The sequence below is a fragment of the Poecilia reticulata genome, linkage group LG9, assembly GCF_000633615.1.
Source record: "Poecilia reticulata strain Guanapo linkage group LG9, Guppy_female_1.0+MT, whole genome shotgun sequence".
NCBI lineage: Eukaryota > Metazoa > Chordata > Actinopteri > Cyprinodontiformes > Poeciliidae > Poecilia > Poecilia reticulata.
Genome location: NC_024339.1, coordinates 23,901,052 through 23,925,171, shown reverse-complemented (window position 1 = coordinate 23,925,171; position 24,120 = coordinate 23,901,052). Strand labels below are relative to the sequence as shown.

The following is a 24,120-nucleotide window of genomic DNA, read 5'->3' as shown; positions in this document are numbered from 1 at the left end:
ATATTAGAGGCATAGTATTGTTTTATTTTATTTTTACTAGTGTCATTTTGCCTCCTTTACACCAACTACAAATGTGTGAATTTTAAATGGGTTTCTACAAGTTAAAAAAAAAAAAAAAGAAATATGAGAACAACAGGTGACATGTCTAGATATCGGTATCAATTTGGAAATATTAAAGCTACTGCAGAAGCTCAGATTAAGGATTTGTTGTTTGGATCCATAACTGTGAAAACAGTCAGTAGAATATACCAGACCGTCTTCTTTGTTTCAGTGCAGCCAGTTTGAGTTAATGGGACTCAGACTGACTGAACGCACAGTTCATTAAACTCATGAAATTGATGCTCGGGTTAAAACATCGCTGACATATTGGTAATGTTGTGTTTATGCAAAGTTTAACTACATGAAATCTCATATAATGCTGCTTCCAAACAGGTACTGCTGCGTACTGGTTAAACACACTTCTGAGATGGGTATAAAAATATAGTTCCTTTTACAGAAAGGTAAAATTCAACATTTTACTACGTGACATTTTTCAAGAACAAATGAGATGTAGTCAACATGGACTAAGACTCCAGAAGCACCTGGCATTAGATCTGGTCTCTGGTGTAAACTTTAAATGATTATATCACATAGTCCCATTTCTGTACAGCCCGCCCACATCAAACCTCTCCCTCTCTCTCCGTTACGTGATTATTGTCTCCTAGTCTTAATCCTGGCCCTCCCAAAAGAGCTCAGTTGTCCTGTCCTTGCAACCGCATCCACTTGACTTCCATTCAGCTTCCCACCATGTTTGTTCAGTTTTGCTTCGCTCTGCTGGCTCTCTCCTCTCTGACTGCCGCGTCTGATCCAGGCTGTGATGAACTGATTAAACCTCTGGAGGACCGGAGCAAGGTAAGCAGGGCAGCAGCTGCAGCTCAGAATCAACAAATCATTATATCAACAACTGGATGATTTTTACCATTGGTGGGAGGCGGAGGGGGGGGGTTCTTGTGTGTCTTCCTGAAAAGTAACGTCAACACTTGTTCCTTCATCTGAACAGATTTATGGAAAATGGGTTTTACATGCTGGAGCGTCAGACAGCGAACAGAACCTGAATGCAAAAAAGATTGTGTACAGCTCCTGGGTTAAACTCGCCACCATACCTGACAGCGACGAATTCAGTATGCACTACATGGACAAAATGTATATATTCACTTGGAAATTGCTATCACATCATTTTAATAACGATGCTTTACCGAGGTAACATTTTAAAGTGTGAGCTATCTTAATTCCCTTTGGCAGTGAAGGAAAATGTGTTTGTGGGGCCCTTAACTCCAGCACTTCAGGAAATGCGACCAAGGTGATCTGTAAGTAAGATCCCTGCTTTAATGCGCTGCACCACCAACTCTCGTAGCATAAAACCATGTTTGTTGTTCTGTTTCATCTGGTCCAGTTTACTATAACTCCACCACATACGAGCATATCGGGCGCTTTTTGGAGACGTGCGCCGACTGCGTCCTGTGGATGGACGACGCGGTGGCCGAGGTGAACGGGGAGACGAGAAAAAGCAAAAACCTCTACATCTTCAGTGAGTTCCAGGTTTATTTGTTCAACAATTACAATCCAAAGAAAAACAAAACAAAAAGCCAACAGATTTAGTAGTTATTTTTAAATTGTAATAATGTTCAACTTCTCCTTTCACAAATATCAGCAAAGACGGGGAAACTGGACAGCTCCGACATGGAGGTTTTTAAGAAACAGGCCAAGTGTCTGAACCTCTTACCTGATTTCTATTTTCTGGAGACCACTGGTAAGATTCGGTCTTTCTGTCTGCACTTGGCTGTCTGCGGTATTTAGTACTTACCATAACTTGCCTTCCCTTGTGTTTCAGACCTTTGTCATGAGGAAAGGGAACCTACCACTGCACCTACAGAGGGAAACACGGAAGAACAATAGAAGAACACAAGTTACCGTCTGCTTTCCGCCTCCGCGCCTGCTGTTCCTGAACTCTCTGGATCTAATCACTATTCACATGCGATTTCCTAGTTAACTCTCTGAAGCATAACTTGTTTTAATTGTTTGGAAATAAACTATGTAGTCTGCTGCAAACCATTCGCTGCTGTCTGTTTACTGTACTTCGAGATAAACCTTGGCGATGCATGTAAAACAGAAGTTATTATGCTGATATATTTTCTTTTGCGGTAAAGAAGCCGTGAGTGGTACCTTATAGGTAGCTTATCCCTCCTAAGAGGAAGATTATTTTGTCAGTAGAGCTTCTGCGCAATCTGGAAATGTCTTAAATTTGATTGGACAATTTCGTAGATCTGGTATGGACAAAGAAATTTTGTGAGGACAAATTTATATTTCTTGCCTTAAATTGTCTGAACAGCATCCATCCATCCATCCATCCATCCATCCATCCATCCATCCATCCATCCATCCATCCATCCATCCATCCCTCAATCTGCTGATTGCGCAAACCTATGCGCAAGTATCGGCTGGAAATAACTTCTTAGGTTTTGCATTTACAGTTTTAAATTGGCTAAAAGTGTTAGATTCGAGTGAGAAAGAGAATGGATTTTTGACATGAGAAGCGTGGGGGAACCCTGCTTGTAACAAACTACGCTTCAAACTCTACAGTTCTGTCTGACTAAGCATGAAAGGAAGTGGCATTGTATGATACTTTGTGACAAGCCTTAATTCAAGTTTTGTCTTTTCTGTGAGCCAGGGGTTTCACGACAAGTCTATTAAGTTCAATAAGCAGATTTACAGAGCAGAAAAGGAAAGACCTGCATCTTCTGTTCTATTGCGAGAAAAGAGATAAAAGAGAAAAAACAACATGTAATCTCTCCACTGACTTCCCATTCACTGTGGGGATTTTTTGTAAAAATGTCTTTCAGTATCTTTATCCTTCCAACTTTTGCCTTCCTTTCACACCTTTCACACTCCACTTAGCCAGATATGCCAAGATGTGCACAAACAATATCCTTTTGATGGCAGAACTGCAACTTGTTGGACAATTTATTCATACAAGATTAGTCAGCAAGACTGAGTTGTGCGCTACAAAAAAAAAGGTAAGAAAGAACTGTCAAAACAGCAGTTTGTGCTTTACAAGATATAATGCTTACAAACAGAGCTTTGTAGTAAAGTTAGAGTTTAAATTTCAAAGCAGATTCTCATTGTTGGCACGAACAAGAGTCCTGAGATGCAGAAAACATATAGATATATAATATTCTAAGATAACAAAGCCGTCACAAGATCAGAAAACTTCTCCATCTTGGTTCTAATTTTAAGGATCGTGGCCTGAATGCAAAGCAATTTGTTGTTCCCTTTTTGCTTTCCCTCTCTCCCCGTGCCAAGCCAGCCGTGTCGACCCTTTCAGAAATGAAAAGCGCTTCGCATCGAGAAAATTCTGCTCATCTGCACTGTGCTTTGTTTTTGCGTTTCATCAGAAACAGAATAATAAAGAATAAATCAGAAAAGTTGGTCAGTTTTTCTTTCATTTTTTCAACAGTTTAAAAGATTTAAATTTTTTTTTTGCTAGGAACAGAAGAAATGAAGCCAGAGTGGGGGGGGGTCCATGCGCTTGTGTCTCTGTGTATGTGAAAGTGCCTGACACTTTGTGCGACATTCTGCTCACACACTGAGACATGCGGGGGTCCTGCTATTCACACTTTGCCAGCTGCTTGTTATGTAACAAGATCAATAGGACTCAAACTCCTGCTGAGTGAAGGCGAAAAGTTAAACATTCGTTTCCCACAGAGACCAAAGCACGTGTACTCAGCTGTGCATCTGTGTGATACTGTGTTTCGGGAACAGCATTTGTTTTATTATTATTATTATTTTTATTATTTTATTAAGAAGTTAAAACAGACATCACCTCTTTCATGGGATCTTGGGGTGCATAAGGACAAGCAGAGAGGGGGGGGGGAGGAAAAAAATGAACATCTTTGGGTACAAAGCTCCCATCTTGTGTGTGTGGCCCAGCCCCCTGTTAGAAGGCGTCCCTCGGTTCCTTTGAGGGGTCTGTAGCTGGCAGCAGGATCCCTGACATCAGTGTTGCTCCCCGGCTGCCTGCTGTCTCCAACCATGGCCGCACAGCTGGTTGTAGCTCTGCTGGCTTTCACCTCCCTGAGCGCCGCCGCGTCCGAGTTGGACTGCAAGGAGCTGGTGAAGCCTCTGGTGCTGGACAGCCACAGCCCTGTGAGTATGTCTGACATGGCTCGCTAGGAGATCATGACATGAGTGAAGAGCCTCCAAACAACCGACTGCTGACCGTTTGCTCTGATTAAAGGACTCGGACATTTATTGGGAGGTTTATTGGGGAGGTTACAGCTGACACACACACAGAGAAAGAGGATTTTCAATAACTCATTTGAATCAGGAGTGATTTTTATTGAAGATAATAACATGCAACATTGTGCTTCATATTCTGTTATAAAAGCAGACATTACAAATAACATAGCTACTTCAAGCAAAATGTAGCTTCAAGTTTCTGACTGTTAAATTCTGCCACAGATACAGTTTTGCATTAGCCTGCATCACGGCATCTCGTACTATTTACTTTTCCGAGGAAGGATCTATTATGATGTCAAAAATCTTTTAATCTCTCTCTTTTTTTTTTTTACTTAATCACTCTTTTATTCTATTATTCTCAATGGAAACTTCAGTTTCAAGGATATATGTCAGTCCACTGTTTTAAACTTTCTAGTTCTTTTGTTATTGTTTTCTTTCCCTCTCTTTCCCAGGTCACAGTGTATCGTTTGGGGTTTAAAGTAACAGAAATGATTGTTTTTGCACCTGTAAAGCCCAACAGGTATTGCAGACATAGCAACTACAGCAGCATTGTGAAACAAACAATAAGATAAGTGAGTTAAGACAGAAATGCAATAAATAAAATTATTATACGAGAGTAATCACGCTGTTAGAATTTAGTTAGTAAAAGAGGGTGCAACCAAACCCCTTCAAAAATCGCGGCAATAACTCGCTTATAAATAAAGAAAGCGGGTTAGATCTGAGTCAAAGGTGCAGTGGCTGTATGTGTGCAGATCTATGGAAAGTGGGTGCTCCATGTCGGCTCCTGGGACAAGCACGACCTGAAGACCGACCTGCTGTCGGTGCACAGCTCCTGGGTGGAGCTGTCCCCCACCTCCGACAGCGGAGTCATCTCCCTGTACTGGGCCGACCGTCTGTAAGAGCTCTGCTGAACGTCGATGGCCTTATCGGATAGTCATACGAGTTACTCGTGGTTTATGATCTCCTGTGTGATTTTTGTCGTTTTTCATCACAGTAGCGAAGAGAAGTGCCTTCAGGGTGCAGCAAATGTCTCCATATCGGGAATAACAAGCCACACCACTTGTATGTATTTTTTTTTTTGTTTTGGAAACGTTGTCTTGCTGACTCGTTTGTATGCGGGTGTGTCGTGCTCACGGACCCACATTTAAATGTTTAGGTGGATTTTTACAAGTACAAATTGTACAAACAATTTCTCCCATGTTTCCCAGTTATAATCAACGGTCACACTTCCTATCACGATGGGAAATATTACGAGACGTGCAGCGACTGCCTCCTGTCTGAGGACACCACCCTACTGCCTGATGGGAAATCAAAAGGCCGATACCTGTTTCTGTTCAGTGAGACAGTTTACCTATCCTCTCTACCGAGCCGTTTAACAGAAACGCAGCGTGTTTTTTTGGGGGGGTTACAATGTGACACGTCTCCTTTCTTTAAAGCTCGGACCGGAGCTCTGGAGCCATCTGAGCTGGAAACCTTCAAAAAGCAAGCGGAATGCCTCGGATTTCTCCCAGAGTATCACTTCGTAAGCACAGGTCAGCCATTTTTTTTTTCCCTATCCCGAGACCTCAAACGAGGATGAGACTCAGAGGAAACAGTTAATTATTTTGTGATTATTTTCTCCTTGTTTTTCTCTTTTTTTTTCTTTCATTCTTTCTTTCTTTCTTTTTCAGATCTGTGTCCAGACGACAGGGGGGGGAGCACACCACCTGCTGGTAGGAACACAGAGACGGGTCAAGCCGAGAATCGGCCAGCTGAGGATTAAAGCCCAGAGTCGTCCCGGCTCTGCGGGGAGCCTCCATGGATCCAGTTTAACATTCACTAAACTGCATGATCGTGTTGCAGTAGATCAACTCGCTGTAGTTTAGCCTGAACAATTAAATCTCATTAAAACTGATTTAATTTGTGTTATTTTTTTTTTCCTGGTTGATGTATTTGTCGGTGAATAAAAGCAGTTTTTAATCCCCCTGAATGATGTTCTGGCAAATTATTATTATTATTATTATTATTATTATTATTATTATTATTATTATTATTATTATTATTTTATTTTATTTTCCATTCTTCACAGCCTGGTCATTTTGTGCAGAGTTCCCTACTCAATAAAACTAATGCGACACAGACTGTCGCCGGGTAACACCCAGCGGGAGAGAGAAAGATGCCCCAGCAAGACAATTGCCTTTTCCTCTGCTGATGCAAAAACTCAGTCCGATCCTTTATTTGGACATTTGAAAGGTTGTGGCTCTCTGCCGGAGTTCATTCAGGAGCCGAGGCGTTTGCAACAGAGGACCATTGAGCCGCTCTTTCAGAGCCGTCCAAAAGAAATCTGCATGTTTCCGAGTGGTTCCTGGAAAAGACTTTGCAGGAGCGTTTGAGCGTTCAACGCCCTCCACCCTCCCTCCTCCCTTGTTTTTAGCACTTACACAACAACTTTTTTTTTTTTTTTTTTTTGTCTGAAAGCCTGGAGGTGAAATGAGTCGGCATCAGAAGGTTTCTGTTGCAGGATCAGTAACATCTGTCTGACCATGGCTCTGTCTGCCGTTGGCTTTCTGCTGACCCTCGTTTCCCTGAGCGCAGCGTCTGCTCCGGACTGCCGGGATCTGGTCCAGCCTTACATGCCAGAGGAGCCAGAGCAGGTGAGTCCTGCTCATTTTTTTTTTTTTTTGTCTCCTCTCCAAATTGTTATTATGATTATTTTTAGACGGTTTCAGAGAATCATTTAGCTCGTGTGTGTTTCTTTCACACTTTTGGCTGAAGTTATTTGGAAAATGGATTTATGTGATGGGAGCAGGCGATCCAGTGACGTACCACAAAGCCCTGGAGTACATGAAAAGTTCGTGGATTGAGCTGCAGCCCACCGCCGACAACCTGACTGTGACCCTGCGATGGGGGGACTACTGCTTGTAAGTCTAGTCACTAACTTTTATCACGTTTCTTGGGATTTTATGTACATTTTAATTTTATGTTAACCAAGTTTGCCTTGCAATTGTTAAGTGGAAATTAAAAAAATATGTTTTTTCTCTGTTTTTGTAGTGCATGTGTATTCAACACATCTGATTCAAAGTGGTCATGTAAACATCTTTTACTGCAGATGTTGGTCTTCTGGAGCATCTCTCCTCATTTTTTGTTTTTCACTTTTGACATTTTCCATGTATTTTCGCATATTGTGGTTTGAATGAAAAGCTAGGTGGCTCAAACAAATAGATACTTTATCTAAACCATTCCATTCAAGTTTGAAACATCTTGACCCTTTTTTTTTTTTTTTTTTTACCTCAATGGAGGTAAAAAAAAAAAAAAACCTGCATTTAGCTTCATTCATTTCATCTCTGACCAGTCTCATAAAACTTGTATTGTTTTTCAGTCACCGTTGCATCTTTGGGAAAGTAAATGCAACCGTCTCTGGACTCACGGCCACATTTCGCAGTACGTCAACCACAAACATCTGTCCTCCATTTTACCTCCAAAACAAAAAACATCTGCCTCCAACAGATTACGGCCTTTCACGATAAGTTCAACTTTTTCTTGCACTCTCAGAAAACCTGTCGGACCACAAAGGACACCTCCTGCAGACCTGTTCCGACTGCCTTCTGTGGACGGACACTTTTCGTAACGTGGACGTCACAGGCAGATACATCATGCAGTTTAGTAAGAGCCGCCGTCCTCTGCACATCTCTGTAAAATATTGAAATATACATGCATATTTTACATTTATTCCTTTTTTGCGCAGCAAGGACTGGAAAAATACATCCCACAGATGTAGAACATTTTAGGAAGCAAGCAGAGTGTCTGAACTTCCCAGAGAACTTCCACAGCTACGACACCACAGCAGGTCAGTGCAGAAACCACCACAAGGTCTTAGACCTGGAAATTAAGAATTCAGACACGAGTGGCTGTTGGTTCTCAAATGTATTGTTTATTTGATGAAGCATCATTCTTCCCTTCTTTTGTCTTACAGAATTGTGTCCCGACAAAGAAACGAAAAGTTGAGCAGCAATAAAAGAAAATGCAGAGTCACAGAGGCGAAACCCAAACATACAGTTTTATCTTTGACTCAGTCGCTGTCTTTCATTAGAGATGTTCAAACTGAGAGGTGGACGTCCACAAGCAAGTTCATTCACAGTTTAGTGAAGCTCTTTCCTAACATTATTTTTCCACTAATTACCTAAAGGTGATAAAGTTACGACATTAAACTATTCATGGAAACTGAAGGTTTGTCAAAATCCAATAATTTACTAATTTGCCTCTCAGAAGAGAAATTTTACTCTGAGGTTTGAATATGCTTGTGTTATCATCTGGCCGTATTATGTCAGTGTCATTTAAATGAACAAAAAACACTCGGAAAGTGAGGAATTAAAAAAAAAACAGGCCAGGAGCGTTACTCTTCTGATGCAGAGCCTATAATGTACAACCAAAGAAATTAAATGACTCAAATGGCATTTTTGTTGGTTTTTTCTTACATAGTTCCTGTACATAATCACACATTATCAGCATTTTTTTTATTAAATATTACATTATGTTTGCAACTTGTAATTTGTATGATACTGAAACAGATACTGATGGTTTGATTCCCTGATAGAGAAGACAAGGAAAGCAAAATCAGTGACAGAGTTATAAGGTAGATACAGTGTAAAAGCTTTCTGTATAAACCCCAAACCAAGAATTTATTTTATCCAACTTGAGCACTATTGAACTTTTTCACATGTCGTCACATCACACACACACACTTTAATGTTTTGAGATTTTATGACAGATAAAGTAGTGCATAAGTGTAAAGTGGAAGGGTGGTTTTCTCTCTTACACATATAAAGGGTTCGACCCCCTTAACTCTGACACCCTCAAATAGTAAACAGATTTCACCTGAGTATGATTATTTTCAGCAGAACCACAGCTGCTCTGTGAACATCGTAGTCCAATCCATCATACAAAAATGTTAAAAGTACGAAACAACTGCAAACCGTCAGCTAACATCGGTTTGCAGAGTTACCATGTAGAGTCCGTCAGCTCCTGGCAAGTCAGGAGGGAGTTACTGAGAGCTGCAGATCCACAGCTCAGATGGAAAGAAAATGCTGGTTATTTGCCATGTGCTCTGAAACTTTTGCCTCAAGAAAAAACAACATTGTAGTAGAAAGGCTAAAGAAGTCCTGCTTAAAGTTTGTTACAAGTCATGCAGGGAAACAATGAGCATGCCGTCATAAAAGGAACTTTTTTTTTTTTCCATTTACAAAGTGTACAGTGCAAACCTCATCCCCAGGGAGTAACAAGGTGGCAGCATCATTCTGCAGGGAGGCTTTTCATCATAAGGGCTGGAGAAGCTAAACAGTGTTGATGAGAAAGAAGATGGATGGAGTTAAATACAGGTTAACCCCGAAATCCAGCCAGAGATAGAATAGATGGGTTTGTATGAATGCAGGGAGATAAGACTAAATGGTCCAGTCAAAGTCTGGACCTGAGGATTGGGGAGAGGTGCTCTGCGCAGATTTTCTCCATCCAAGGTTTTTTTTTTTTTTAGCTTGATCTGGTTTGCAAAGAAGAATGGGCAAAAGTTTCACCCTCTTGACAAACAAAGCCAGTAGACACATACTCTCTTTCAGATTTGATGTTTTTCCAGACTTTTGACTCTGAGGAGATGGAAAGAAAGAATGTTTCACTTTACAGCTTCATCTATTTTACTGAAACCACACATCCTTTTCCTTCCAGTTCCAAGTTATGCACCACTTTGCGTTACACGAAACTCCCAGAATGACACATTAAATACTGCTGGAACGTGATGAAATGTTAAAAAGTTAAAAAGGCTATGAAAACTTTTGTGAAAGTTTGCATCATTTCTCAGAAACAGGCTCCTTAAGTCACCAGCTTGTTATACTGGCCACTGTACACACCCTCCATCTTGCAGGATCTGCTGCTCGATCCACTCGTTTGCGTGCTGCGCGTGTCCATGCTGCTCCCTGCTGGTGCCAGTGGCGAGCACCTGAGCACTGCAGCCACCTGCTTCTGGCACTGAGAGGAGCCGTAGTAGTAGAGGAGAGGATCCAGACAGCAGCTGAGGCTGCCTATGCACACAGAGAGCAGGTACGCCTGGTAGGAACCGTCACTGGACGTGTGGCTGATCTGAACATAGTGAATCATCAGGATGATGTTTGTGGGAGCGAAGCAGACAACGAACACCAGCAGCACCACCACAGTCATCACGATTGCCCGCGTCTTCTTGGAGCGGTTCTCCAAGTTGGCTGCTGCCAGAGCCTGAACGACTCGCACATAGCAGACGGTAGTGAAGACAAGAGGTACGAAGAAGAAGACGGAGGAGTATATGGGGAAGAAGTAGAGATAGTAGGATTGCAGGGTTTCCACATCCTGCACATCATGGCAAGTGGTAATCCCAAGGTCTGATAAATGCAGCGTCTGTTCTGAGGTCAGGAGGGGGCACACTCCTCCCAGGGAGAGGAGCCACATGGCTGCACAGATGGCTGCAGCAGTCTGAGGGCTCCGCCACGTCAGGGAGTTCATGGGGTAAACCACGGCCAGGAACCGGTCCACGCTGATGCACATGACGAGCAGCACGGAGCAGTACATGTTGCAGTGGAAAGCCGCCGTCACCGCCCTACACATGAAGGACCCGTAGATCCAGTTGTTGCCATTGTAATGGTAGGCAATTTTAAAGGGGAGAAGCAGGCCAAACAGAAGGTCTGCACAAGCCAGGTTCAGCATGTAGATCACCGCAGGCTTTCTGGGACGGATTCGGTGGACGAACATCACCATGGCCAGGAGGTTGAGAGGCACGCTAATGATGAAGACCAGGACGTAAACGGTGGGGATGAACGCCGTCGCCAGGTGACCCTGGAGGAACTCTTTGGCTTCCTCAGACACGACGAGGCGCTTCTGCAAGCGATCATGCTGGTCGTGTTTCTTCAACAGTTTCTGCTCCGTCTCAGAACCTGAGCCGTCGTCATCATCACTCAAACTGTCCAAAGCAGACAGGTCAATGTATTCCATGGGTTCTTCGGTCACCAGGACAAAGCGGCCCGATAGAGTCCGAGGGAGCAACACGGAGCCTTTAGAGAGACACAAAGCAATAACGAAATAACCGTCGACCCATTTCAGGTATTCAAGTATAAATACATAAACAACTTTGAAATACTCTTTGAATTGCATCATATTGAAAGTCTGGTTTGGTTGGTGAAATGGTTACATTGTAAATGATAAAAATATATATATTTTTTAAATTTCAGATTTAATGGTACAGTGGTAATGGTAGCTTACTTCCACTTAAAGTCACTTGTATTATGCTACTGTCACTGCACTCGGATGATCTCCCACTCACTGAGAGTCTTCTAGCGCCACCTGGCTGGACCTCTGTTGAATTAGGTCAATCTCTTTAAAGGACGTAAACTCTTATTTAAGCATTGTGATTTTGTAGAAATCATTTATCATTTCGACATTAAAATTTTTGTTGTTGCAAAATTTGTCGAATAACCCAAATGTTGTTGACTTATTTGACAAAGGGGTGAATACTTTCTGCTGGTACTGCAGTAGTGGGCATCTGATGCTTTTCTACATATTTTTAATCTCAATTTGGCAAAAACGGTTCACGATGGTAGAACAGAAACAGATTTGCTCTCGTCACTCCTATTCAACCTGCTTGTGTCAACATTGGTTGTTAAGAGACCCCAAGATGCCAACATTCATTTAAAAATGAGGTTTAAAGAAACAGTAAGACGACTACAAGGGAACACGCCAAAGACTAAATGAAAATGAATCTCCATGTCCCATCACATTTATACCCCACATAAACAGATAGACATGGTTTATGCAAAATATAATAAGGGAATTACAGTAGACTTTGGCTGAACGTTTGAATTATATTCAAGTTTTTTTTTAACTATACAGAATGATACGGTTCTGTAGAATAATTCAAAATGGATTCTTTCACCAGAAAGTTACTTGCATTCCAGCAGTACATTATATAAAATGTGCTGTTTTTCTTGAGTTCACTTTCATTTTCAGTCCAAATTGACCAACATGGACCACAGCAGTGAATGGAAACTTGCATTTGAGGTACATAGTATTCATTTTATGGCAACGCTATTTTACAAAGAAAAATGCCATTTTGGTCAACTTGACGCATTTTTAAGGATCGCTCTATACACAAAGAATGAAAGTTTGAATGTTAAATTTGCACACATTATGCTCTCATTATGTCAGGTGTTTTAAAAGAAGTACTTACCATTTTCTGAGGAGTGTGCCGAGCTTTGACTTAAAGACAAAACCAGCAAGCCGAACGCTAGAGGAAACATGTTGTTGCTGTACATCCTCCAAATAGCCAGTGAACTGAAATGATCAGTTTCCCGGATGAGTTTCTAAAGTGTTTTTGTCTGTGAGCATTTAGCAAATTAGTCATGAGGATCCTCCTCCTTCTCAACTCCATAGATCTCCTCCCCTAACAAAGGAAGCATCAATATGAAACCAGAAATATTTTTCTCCTGAAATGGCAAAATCTTTAAAATGCACCATTTCCTCAATTCTTTATTATTGCAATGCCTTTATAATAAGACAACCTTGAATTAACTTTGGAAACTTAAATACCACTTTAGGTATTTAGGTCTCTTTAATCTCAACTGGATTCTCCTGGTGAAATAAAGGTTGATAAATAAAAATTATTCACAAATGTAATTTATTCTGGATATCAGTCAAAGATTGAGAAATAATTATAAAGTAATAGCAACATTAAAATAGATCTTATTAGCTTTAATGTTGAATTAAAACATTTTATTTAGACATTTTAAAAGGCACTAATAAACTGTAGAATTACACACTTTTCACCTGATGGTGCTGCAGCTTTTTTCCATAATGTTCATAAAACCCTGACAGTTTCCTCAAAATGCAAAGGTTTCTGGAAGGCGTGTCTTTTACATATAAAACATGAATATCATTACAATTTCACTTTTAAAAGTACATTACATTTACAATCAAGACATAGAAAAAAAACTGGACAATAAATTGACATTTCATTTGGATGTGATCCATTAAATTAAAAGCAGACGAAACGACGAGATGTTTTGTGAAGGCACAAGTAGTTTCCTCCCAACAGTTCTCCTGCTTTCTCTTCCACGTTCATTTTCCATAAAACTTCTTGTTGAGAAGGAAGATGAGTAAATTAACATTTACTTTGGCCTTGTCAAACATCTTCATGACAGCCACGCCCTCGTACTGCAGCTGAAGAAGGTCCTGGACACAAAGTAGAAAACTTATGATTTAAAGACGTTTGGCTCATGAACTAAATTAAAGCAGTTCTTTTTTTATAAATTTTTATTGCTTCATGAGGAGAGTAAAAAAAAGAAAACAATGCCTTCATTTCCACGCACTTCCTGCCATCATCCCCCGACAAACAGGAAACTTGTCCGATTGTCATTCTGCTCTAGTTATGTCTTTTTTTGGCTATTCTCCATGGAACTCAGACACACTTGGGAAATAATTACCTGGAAGTGAAGCTGGACCTTTTCCATTTCAACCCCCATAAATTTGGCCTTCACCTCAAAATCTCCAACTTCTTCCGTGGGGGAAATATCAAACATGACATTTTTGAACCTTTGGAGGTGAGAAAGACAAAGATGAAAACTCAGAAAATGGTATGAGGAAAGCAGTATGTTTGATGGCAAAATCTCACATTTCAATAGAAACATAAGATATAGCTTCAAATGAAATTGTAAAGAACATTTAAAATTTTAACAGTGGATGTGTAATTTCTCTCCATTTCCTTTCTGGTGATGCCTGAATAAACAGTGATTTTGCAGTGAGAATAAAAGGTGGGAGTGGTTATCCTAAAAACCTTCTTTCCATGAAATGGGAAAACGAGCTGATGAGGCAAATCACTATCATTTTAATTCAGTTTCACACCTTTGCCTTTGGTTCAGGGAAAAGAATGAAAGTAGTTCAAGGTTCGACTACACTTATAAAGACCTAACTTTCAGTTTTAAATCATTACACTAGATCTATTTAACAAAAAAAACCTGAAGTGCTTTCTCAATCCACAGACACCTGTTCTTAGATGTAACAGCATGTTTTTGTTCAATTTTGAAAGGCAATGCATTTTAACATATTGCAAACACATTCATAAACTTGTTCACAAATTGTCACTTCAAAACAAAACCTCACTACAGTTTGTTGGAATTTCACAAGATGGCAATGAAAGGTGGTTTATGTATATACAGCAGACTCAGAGTGACCACACTTTGATTTTCATTTATAAAAATTATAAAAACTATGAATCATTTTCATAAATTTGCACTACTTTGTGTTGTGTTACGGCATAAAGCCAAACCCAATTTAATACACTAAGGTTTGCAATTGTAACATGACAAAATCTAGCTGTACGAACACTTTTGCAAAGCACTGTAAATTTGATTATGTCACCATAAGAAGGTAACTTACTGGTTTGTCTGAAGGCCTTCTATCTCCAGGATGACTCCCTTCTCATGCAGCCTGGCCGCCGTGTACTTCAGAGACTGTGGCTTCCACTTCTTACTGCCCTTTTCCTCCCCTTTGCTGTCCAGTTTTATGGATCTCCGTGTATTCCTAAAGACAAAACAGCCAGAAATATAACAATTCAGCAAAAATAATACACCAAAAAAACAAAACAACACACTGATTTCATAAATGTTTTTATTTTTGGAAATCCACACTGACTTCCGGTTGAGATTATCCAGGCAGGTCTTGATGTAGGTGTCATAATAGTTCATCTGCTCCTGGAAGAAGTCAGTTTTTGAGTTGAGCGCCATCAGCGTCTGCTGAAGCTTCGTGAGCTCTGCCTTTCTCCTTTGTCTGTAGCGTCTCTGATAGCGAATGTCCTGTTGGTCAGAGATTTAGATTTCACTTAGATTCTGATACGGCTTTGTGTTATTTTCAGACAAAAAAAAGGGTTAAGTGCTTTTAAACCTTCGCTATGTCGTTTATAAGGTCCTGGTATTTGTTACTGGCGGTGACGAGTCCAGCCTGCTCAAGGTTACGGAGATTCCTCAAGATTTTCCTCTTCTTCTGCTCCAGAGGCAGCTGACTGTCCTCCAACACGGCTGGACTGCTTTTCAGTCCCTCTGGTGTCTGAGCATCCTGGTCCGCCCTGCGCTGCACAATCTTTGTATGCTCCGACTCCTTCAGAAACAAAGGTTCAAAAAAAGTTATCGCACTATGCTGCAAGAGAGAATGAATAATGCAAACTGCATAAAATGTTTCCTTTTGGTAAACAATATTTGGAGTTTAAATAAGAAAACATGTGACCTGTGGTGAAGTAGCTGGGGTCTCAAGTATTTCTGGTAACGTCTCTCCATGCTGAATCCAAACCACATCAACTATCAGCTTCTTTGTCCTGAGAAACAAAAAAGAAGCAACTTTAGATTAAACAAAATGCTAGTTTGGATTAGAACAAGACTTAACTTATGGTCTTGGTAATGATCTAAATTGTGGATTACTCGTATGTCAAACAGGAACTGTATTAAATCTCACTTATTTTTCAGGCTTTGACTGTGGCCTAATTATTATAAAGTTCTTGTTTAGTGTTTTATTAAAAAAATGTTTCATGTCTCTTATGTTTGTTTTATCTTTTTGGTCTGGGCTTTTCCTGGTTGTTGGTTGTCCAGTGCAGCACTTAGATCAGCCTTGCTTAATTAAAGTACTTCATATTTTAAGCGTTACTGGAGTGATATCTTGTCACTAGTCTTAGCTTAAGCTTTATTACTTTACCTTTTTATTGATTGTATTTTAGTTACTATTTTTTCCAAGGTAAACAAAAACAAGGCTGATGACAAGTTGCTACTTTGGTAAAATTAATGCTTTGTTTTGCATTCTACATGGTAAGATAGTCTTTTTTGCTTTTTTAATAGGTATGTGTATTCAGTCAGAAAAAGGAATATTTTAATATTGCTGGGAAAACAAGGAAAAGAGCAACACTGCAGTGGATTTTTTCAGAAAGCAGGCCAAACGGATGCAGGTTTACAGGGTAGATAGTCCTAACCTTGTTACTCCTTCCTCTGTGACAGGACATGATAGAGGAGCAGGAAAGACAACAAAGATATGTGACTGAGTGACAACCGCAAAGACGCACTAACTGTTCTAATACAGTCAGTGGATTACAGAATATTAACAGAGTAGCGCTGACTAAGTGCGATTCATGGCAACGGTTCTATAACCACGGCAGCGTCCAAAGTCTGAAGCCTCAGAATGAAATAATTTCAAGTACAACATACTTGAAAAATTATTATGCTCAGTTTTTCTAGCACAGTTCCAACAATAAATTTACTTTGTCATGAGAGTCTTCAAGTCTTTGTCGTCTCCTTCTAGCAGCTCAAACTTGTTGGTTAATGTTAGAGAAATCTCAGTCTTTGCCAGCTGGCTCAGAGCCACTTCTCTGTTTGGGTCATCTGGGTCTACGGCGCCTTCACCTGAAAATATAAAGCAGCATGTTAGTGAATCCAGGCAAAATGTGGACAAACTGGAATTAAATAAAATGGTCATTTGTTACAATACCGAGCAAAGTATCTACATCAGGCACATCTCCCAGGTCCTGCAGCAGCTCATGCAACAAGTCGTTTCGGTCTGGAGAGATGGCCTCCAGGTGTTCCAGAAGCAGCTGTGTAAAAACAGATATGGGGTTTTATTTATCTACACGCCTGCAGTTAGCTACTTAAAGAACAGAGAAAGCACAAAGAACCAGGTAAATAGACAGAGTGCTCCCAAGGTTGCTGGAATTGAAAATCAAGATGTTAACATGGATGTAAACTACTTCATATTTTAATAGTTGAGCAATGAATGTTAAAGCAATGGATATACAGGGAATACATGTTTCCACTCAAATTTATTTGTTCCCTAAATATTATAGTGAATGAATATTTTATGAAGTTGTCCTAATGTGAAAAAAAACCCATCAGTTTTAACAATTATCTCAATGTAGTTCCTGTGTAGAGCAAATCTTATGACAAAGAACACAGCTAGCTTTATCCCAAATTTTTAATTGTTTTCCAAGGAAAGCTTGAGGAAATATAACAAAGGAAGCAGCCTACTGATGCAGTACAGGATTTTTTTTTTATTTTTTGAAGGATCTGTGCGTTTTATCAGGGTTTACCGAATGAGTGTTGATGATTTCCTCTATTGAGATGTAGATGACTGGTTTGCTCAGAGTCACCATGTCTGAATATTCGTCAACATTAAACTTCTCCTCTGGTTCAGGGACGTCGCATGCAGCCTGGAAAAATAACCTGATGGAGAAGATCAATAGTTAGGTTGCCTTAGACACCAACATATTGTAGAGTTAAAGTAAACAACATAACACTAGAATAAAAAAACATCAATCAACAAAACATCTGATAATCTATTTTCCAGACAGGGTGAATAGTTCGAACTGAAAGATTCCCAGAAAATTGGGTCGAAAGTGGATTTCCAGTAAAGATGAGTCAGTTACTTTTCAAAGTGGGGCAGATGGCAGCACACACACATACACGCATTGTTCTCTTTCCCATCTGGAAGTGAAGTTAATGTTGACAGATGACTGCCTAAAATCTGCTGAAACGGCACATAGTTATTTCTGTTGTCAGGGTTACCTCTGCATCCACTGTGTCACATTTTTTTATTATTCCTGACCTTGTTTTTGTAGAAAGGTCAATTCTTTTTTGCAACTTGTGTTTTTCCTCTGACAGAATTTTTTGGAATATGGCCATAAAGTCACACAAATCTCTCCCAGTACAGCAAGGTTAGGCACCTTCATCTAATCCGTCTTACCTAAACTTCTCATACGTCTGAGATATGTAGTTGTTCATTGGTGTCATATGTTCATTCTCGCCCTCAAACAGCTTGTTCGCGGCAGCGTGCTGCAGCATCTTCGCAACGGATCCCAAGTTGCGTCGCTGGTCGACGTGAAGCTGGCCTCCTGCTGACACGTCGATGATGTCAAAGCCATCCGGTGCCACGATGGCTGGGTTCATGTAGCGGTAGTACAGCAGGTTTCCCACAATCTAATACAGAAAATAGGTCACAAATCAAGTATCAACACTGTTTATCTGTGATTTGATTTCGACATTTTAATGCTTCTACCTTCAGCAGCTCATCCTCCGAGGCTTCTGGAAACTTTTCATGGAGGCTGTTCTTCAAAACCTTTGCTATGTATCTCATGCCATAACTGCATGCAAAACAAAAAAAAGCATTGGTTGGACGTCAAACACAAAACAACATGCAGCTACATGCAATAAGGCAAATGGTGAAACAAGCCCAGCAAGAGGGAAACTGAGGAGGTATATGGCCCTTTAAAACTGCAATTAGCTCTTCAAGTATGTGAAGGGTTTCAGTGTTTTCTCCTTCTACTCTGCCATTAGTGAAACAGCACCACCTGGTGGTAAAGTTTAGAGAACAGACACAATGCAGAGTTCTTAACTCTGCAATAATTTCCCTAAAAGGTTGGTCAGACCTTAGCAACAAGTGCAAAAATATTTGCAATTAAAAACAAAATGTGTCAAAATAAAAACAAAAGCTAAGAAAAAAATTTCAAATGCTTAGCAAGATGAAAAAGAGGAAAATTGTGTTTATTTTTATCTTAACTTTATTTAACAAGGCAGATTTGACCTGGCAAAGAGCAGAGCCTTCTGAACAAAAGGAAGATAAGGGGCAACAAAAGCATAAATAAAATGACCTCATAAAGACAGACGCATACCACAGCAAATAAAGGAGATTCACAAACAGTCACAAACATGCAGATTTGTCACACAAAAAAGGTTAAAAGACGAGAGTTATGGTTAACAGATCTTGAAACTTACGGGATATTATCCAGCGAGGACACAATGGAATTCAACATCTTATCTGTTGCAGACCGAAGAACCACACTGGAGGCCTGCAGCCTGTTGCGCACTTCCTCATGGGACATGGCCTGCTCAGGAGTCACCTCATATGGCAGCTTGCTAAAGGGTAGCAACGAAAAGCAGGTTTAAGAACTGTTTGAGCATTAATAATGGTTCATTATCTTTTTTTCTTTTTTTTTAAGAATCTAATTGGCTAAAAGCAATGGCTGCCTGCTAAGCATTAATAGGACATTCTATGCATTCAAAGGACAAACAAAGGCAACTTGCACCCAATTAAAGCTAAGCCTTTCACCCGTCGTCTTTGCTCCTACCTGGCCTCTCCAGTCACCGTCTCCAGCTGGTTGACCCAGGCTTTGTACACATCCACAGGATTGGTGTTGATTCCTAAACTCTTGTCATCAATAATTTCTTTGACTACTGGAGCCAGCAGTTGCCTGAGGGTGTTCTGGCCTCGTGCCCCTCTGTTGAAGCTCACCACCATTTTGATGACTGTAGGATTCCCCGTCACTATGTCCTGGATCTGATCCACCTTAGAACTGAGACAAACACAAAATGACCCATGATAGAAACTGCTTCAGAAACAAGAATAAAAAAAACAAATTATTGAGGAATTGTGTGAATTTAGTAGCCAATCACAAGGTATGACAAAATGGATGTTGATACTTGTTCACACAGTTTCATGCGCCCAATCCACACAAATTTTGTGACTCCAATAAATGATAGATGTTATGTGTGATGTAGCTTTTCACACAAAATCTCTGCAGATATTGCTTAATATCTAGTTGTGTCAGCATACAACTACTTTAGTACACACATTCAATAAATGAGGATCATTGGCTGCAAATTTGAGATTATGATCTCTAGGTCAGAGTTAAAGTTCTCACTTGATCTCTTCTTCCAGTGCAGTCTTGAAGAGCTTGAGCAGCAGGTACTCCTCTCTTTGGTTGGAAGCATAGTTATACAAAGTGAAGATCACTGTGTCCATGAATTTTGTAGATTTGTTTTGAGGCATTTGGAAGATCAGTTTAGCCAGGTAGGAGGGAATCGTCTGAAACAGAGTGGTGGATTAAAAAAATTATAATTAGTTTGTTTGAATAGAAAAAAGGTAAGCTTTTTTTTGCCACTGCATAATTCAAATTCATTTGTTTAAGCTGCAGAGCCACCATACCTGCAGCAGATAAAAGAGATGTTGGTAAGCTTCTAGTTTCCTTCTTTTGCCTTTATTGAGACCTTTAATCCCAAGTCCGTCTCCAGCCGTCTGGTCATCTTTGCTTGTTTTATTTTTCTTGTTCTTCATTTTCTTATTATGTGAAACGACATCCTGTATAATAAATAAATTAAATTAATACATGTTATACTTCCAGTCCAGTGTAATTAACCAAACAGTTTCATTAAAAGTTCTCAACCTGCAGGGTGATCCTGTTCTTCACCAGCAGTCCGATCTTAATGTCCATCAGATTCAAGTCTTTCTCCATCTGTTGGTTGGAGCGGATTTTTGTGACGACTTCTTCCCTGAGCTGAGTCACTTCTTGTTCCTCCTGCAGGTCCAGGGGGCTCTGCTCCAACAAGTGGACAAACTTTCGGACCACCGACAGCGGAGGATCACTGGCTCCAGCTAAAATGTTTAAAACAAGAACCGCGGTTTCCTTTTAGTGGTTCTACTGTTATTAATGTTTCACATACAAAGAGTCACAAGTGTAAGAAAACATTAGAACATACTTGATCATTTAATTTGAGTAATTGATCCCACGTGTTAAATCTTAAAGCTCCAATTCTACCATGTGAATCTCCCAAAAATAAAAACCTTGAATAGGTTTTGCTTCACAGTCACTCAAGATGTTTTATACGGCTGTATATTAAATACTTTAGCATCTACAATATCATCCAGAACCACTGGGGATTTCTTTTATATTCATGTTTATTTAGTTAGACCAAGAAAATATGAATTTAACTAAGAACTTTGACAAAAATAAAGCATTTATAACTTCACAAAAAAGCTCAGCTGCAGTGGTAAACAAGGTGCTGTGATTAAAAAGTATAAATGTATTATTGACTCACTTAGGGTTCTGTAGTCATCTCTTGCTTTGTTTGCCTTTAGGAAAGCCTGGATTTTCACAATTTCTTTTTCCTATACACAGAGAGAGCAGAGTGATATTAACAGAAGGAAAAATGTACGGAAATTCAAAAACACATCTGTGAACTATGATCACTCACATGGTCTCTGAAGAATTGCAGCCTTTGATTATACTTGCGTTTTGCTTTCCACATTTTCACAATAGACTGAATCTGAAAACAGCAGAATATGTCATCAGGTTTATTGGAAAATTTTTTATTTAAGTACACTTTTTTTACCAAGTCATAAATATCTGATGCCATACAGATATTGCTGATATAGTTGTATTTTTTGGGGGTGGGTGNTTAGCAATTGTATAATTAATTACGGATGTATTTTAAAAATAAAAAATTAAGGCAATACTATTAAAAGTAAAAAATTACCTTGACCACAGATGCAACACTTTTCTGAAGCAAATTGATCCTAGCTATGTAGATTTTCCTCTGTTTATAACCTCTGAAGCAAGCCTAAAAATAGAAAAAGATGCATTAAAATAAAAGAAACATTTAATAAATGGCATCACATAATCAGCTGGCGAAGGTGGAAAAGGACAAACACTCTTAATGTTATAGGTCTTTTTTAAACCTATAAAAGCCAAAGCAATTTATCAAATCTGTTTAAAATGTAACAAATATAAAATGTATATGTGGTGAAATGGTCAACAAATGTATCAGGATTTACAAGTTTCGGAGACGGCAACTCAACTGCATCAGAAAAGGGTTTATACATGCACTCGTTATGAGTCAAATGTTTTTCAGGGTGAAATGGTCGATTAATGTACTTGAATCAATTTTAATTTATTGTACACAATATGTATAATTCTGGATGCATATTTGGATGACCACTCTTCTAAACAGAAGTGGAAAGGCTGTTTGCACAGATTCAACTTGGAAGCAAAGTTCATAAATTATGATCCATCATCAAGGTCAGGGCTTTTCCAGAAACCTAATGTCAATCAGTCTTTATGCATTCGAATCCTGGATCAGGAAATAACCCTAGCTAATGGTAAAATGGGAGAATATGGAACATCAGCATCACTTTAAACAGGAAGGACAGTTTTACATCACCACAGATCTGAAAGGCTGAAGATCAAAACAGAATCTTTTGGTCTAAAATGGACAGATTTAAGCACGACCTAAATTTGCAGCTGCCCACAGAACAAACCAAACACCTCATGTGTTTTTATAGTCAGAGACAAAAATGCTATGAGGCAGCAATACAATCTACCACTAAAAAAAAGATTGTTGAAGAGTATACCTAAAGGTATAAAATTCATGCCCATGTAAGTGTTAGTAAGCTTTTCATTGCCACTGTATGTAATAGTTTTGTATAATAGCAGACATATAGCCTTCTAAACAATAATACGAATGCATTCTTATTATATCGTCCCCTATAACATGGGTGGGCAATCCTGTTATAGGGATTGCTCGAGGGCCGGTGTCCTTCAACTCTTAGACGTCTCCCTGGTCCAACACACTTGAGTCCAACAGCTGAATCACCTCCTAAGTGAAGTCAGGTTCTCCAGAGTCCTGCTAACGACCTCATTATTTGACTCAGGTGTGTTGAAGTAGAGACTTCTAAAAGTTGCAGGAGCCCGGCCCTCGAGGCCTGGAGTTGCCCACCCCTGCACATAAGCTGAAATGTGAGCTTCATCAGCTGGTCCATGAACACTACTATATTGAAAGATAAAAGCAAAAATAGTCCATGCTCTACCTTCTGAAATTTCATTACCTGGATTTTAACTACATGAGGTTCTTGTTGGCGAAGAAACTCCATCCTCTGCAAATACTTTTTTCTGGCCAGGTGACCTCTGATCCTTGCCTGCAGCTGGGTGACGAAGGATTCATTTGCCAACCATAGCTGCTCCCGGTTATATTCTGCAGTCAGATAGTTGACTACACTCTGACAGAAAGGAGGAAAACAAGTTTTGTCAGTGCCAGAAGTAGTGAGACCAATGTTCCTGTCAATCTGAGTAGCAGCCTCACTACTGAATCTTTGTGAATACAACAATTAAGTGTCCTTACTTGGTTGTGTAAAATGTTATTGGTTGCTAAAACCATAGAGTTGTACCTGAATCTCCTCTTTGCTGAGTTGATCTGCCTTCTGTTCAAATCCTTCAGGCTCTTCCCAGCTGCCCTGCCCCGACTCCAGATTGTAGAAGTAGTCGTACCTGTCCTTGATGCTGTGTTTGACCCAAACTCCATCACTGCTGCCTAGAGCAAAGTAGACAATTCAATATTTCACAAATTTCTACTGCTTCTGGATCAGTTTATCCAACAATCAGCATCTTTCATGGTGATACAGTAAATGTTATAACAACATGTCTCCAAACAAATCTAGGTAACATGAAACTGATGAGGATACTTAAAGCACAGAGTAAAATTTGTAATAAACGTTCTGGGAGAATTAAAAATAAATCATGATCTAGCAGGTTTTATGAACATTTTCCCAGACTTTAGCTTTGATATTTAAATGTTTGTTTGCATTTTGAATGGTTGTTGATTTGATTTTGGATTTTTCTTTTCACACTCAACTGTTCTCAACCAGAGCTATGAAAAAATACATTAAGTGAGTTGTGATGAAATATTAATTTAAATTGAATATAAAATATAATTACAGGCAGAGCAATTAATCTCCTCTGAATCCATCAATTTAGTATAAAACATAAGAATGTAAAAATATCAACATGCGATTACTCAAACTTCATTTTGCTGGTTTTATGAGCTCTATTTATACCCTGTTTATTCAGGGTTAGAGTCATGCTTTTTCTTAAACTGTCTCTTTTACATGAACATTCTTACTGCAGGAAGTAGAAAACACGGGATAGACTGACGGTTACGTTTTGCTTAGCATAGATCATAGAACTTAGCAGAACGAGGGTGAAAGTTTAATTTATTTTCTTCT

General features: G+C 39.6%; 4 protein-coding genes across 4 annotated transcripts in view; 2 read left to right on the top strand and 2 right to left on the bottom strand.

The window, feature by feature from the left end:
• The first annotated feature begins 716 nt into the window (after positions 1–716).
• LOC103470432 (uncharacterized) lies at positions 717–2,091 on the top strand. Its single transcript, XM_008418871.2, has 6 exons — positions 717–891; positions 1,040–1,182; positions 1,282–1,346; positions 1,433–1,567; positions 1,691–1,789; positions 1,871–2,091. The coding sequence occupies exons 1-6, from the start codon at positions 787–789 to the stop codon at positions 1,933–1,935; spliced, it is 612 nt and encodes a 203-aa protein (XP_008417093.1). The 5' UTR covers positions 717–786; the 3' UTR covers positions 1,936–2,091.
• Positions 2,092–3,962: 1,871 nt separating this feature from the next.
• On the top strand, positions 3,963–6,169 carry LOC103470431 (uncharacterized). Its single transcript, XM_008418870.2, has 6 exons — positions 3,963–4,182; positions 5,028–5,170; positions 5,270–5,337; positions 5,484–5,612; positions 5,712–5,807; positions 5,946–6,169. The coding sequence occupies exons 1-6, from the start codon at positions 4,069–4,071 to the stop codon at positions 6,035–6,037; spliced, it is 642 nt and encodes a 213-aa protein (XP_008417092.1). The 5' UTR covers positions 3,963–4,068; the 3' UTR covers positions 6,038–6,169.
• Positions 6,170–8,813: 2,644 nt separating this feature from the next.
• On the bottom strand, positions 8,814–12,928 carry f2r (coagulation factor II (thrombin) receptor). The gene is made up of 2 exons (XM_008418869.2): positions 12,494–12,928; positions 8,814–11,321 (listed from the first exon to the last, which is right to left on the bottom strand). The coding sequence occupies exons 1-2, from the start codon at positions 12,576–12,578 to the stop codon at positions 10,114–10,116; spliced, it is 1,293 nt and encodes a 430-aa protein (XP_008417091.1). The 5' UTR covers positions 12,579–12,928; the 3' UTR covers positions 8,814–10,113.
• Positions 12,929–12,999: 71 nt separating this feature from the next.
• iqgap2 (IQ motif containing GTPase activating protein 2) overlaps positions 13,000–24,120 on the bottom strand; it is a 36,311-nt gene continuing 25,190 nt past the window's right edge. The window contains exons 18-38 of the mRNA XM_008418867.2: positions 23,287–23,429; positions 22,948–23,118; positions 21,600–21,683; positions 21,318–21,389; positions 21,162–21,231; positions 20,510–20,718; positions 20,272–20,424; positions 19,988–20,151; positions 19,415–19,639; positions 19,062–19,202; positions 18,346–18,430; positions 18,034–18,266; positions 17,381–17,513; positions 16,786–16,888; positions 16,559–16,700; positions 15,541–15,628; positions 15,202–15,414; positions 14,953–15,113; positions 14,698–14,841; positions 13,746–13,854; positions 13,000–13,494 (exon numbers count right to left, since the gene is read on the bottom strand). Coding sequence (XP_008417089.1) covers positions 13,381–13,494; positions 13,746–13,854; positions 14,698–14,841; positions 14,953–15,113; positions 15,202–15,414; positions 15,541–15,628; positions 16,559–16,700; positions 16,786–16,888; positions 17,381–17,513; positions 18,034–18,266; positions 18,346–18,430; positions 19,062–19,202; positions 19,415–19,639; positions 19,988–20,151; positions 20,272–20,424; positions 20,510–20,718; positions 21,162–21,231; positions 21,318–21,389; positions 21,600–21,683; positions 22,948–23,118; positions 23,287–23,429 — 2,957 coding nt within the window. The 3' untranslated portion in view covers positions 13,000–13,380. The remainder of the gene's footprint in view (positions 13,495–13,745; positions 13,855–14,697; positions 14,842–14,952; positions 15,114–15,201; positions 15,415–15,540; positions 15,629–16,558; positions 16,701–16,785; positions 16,889–17,380; positions 17,514–18,033; positions 18,267–18,345; positions 18,431–19,061; positions 19,203–19,414; positions 19,640–19,987; positions 20,152–20,271; positions 20,425–20,509; positions 20,719–21,161; positions 21,232–21,317; positions 21,390–21,599; positions 21,684–22,947; positions 23,119–23,286; positions 23,430–24,120) is intronic.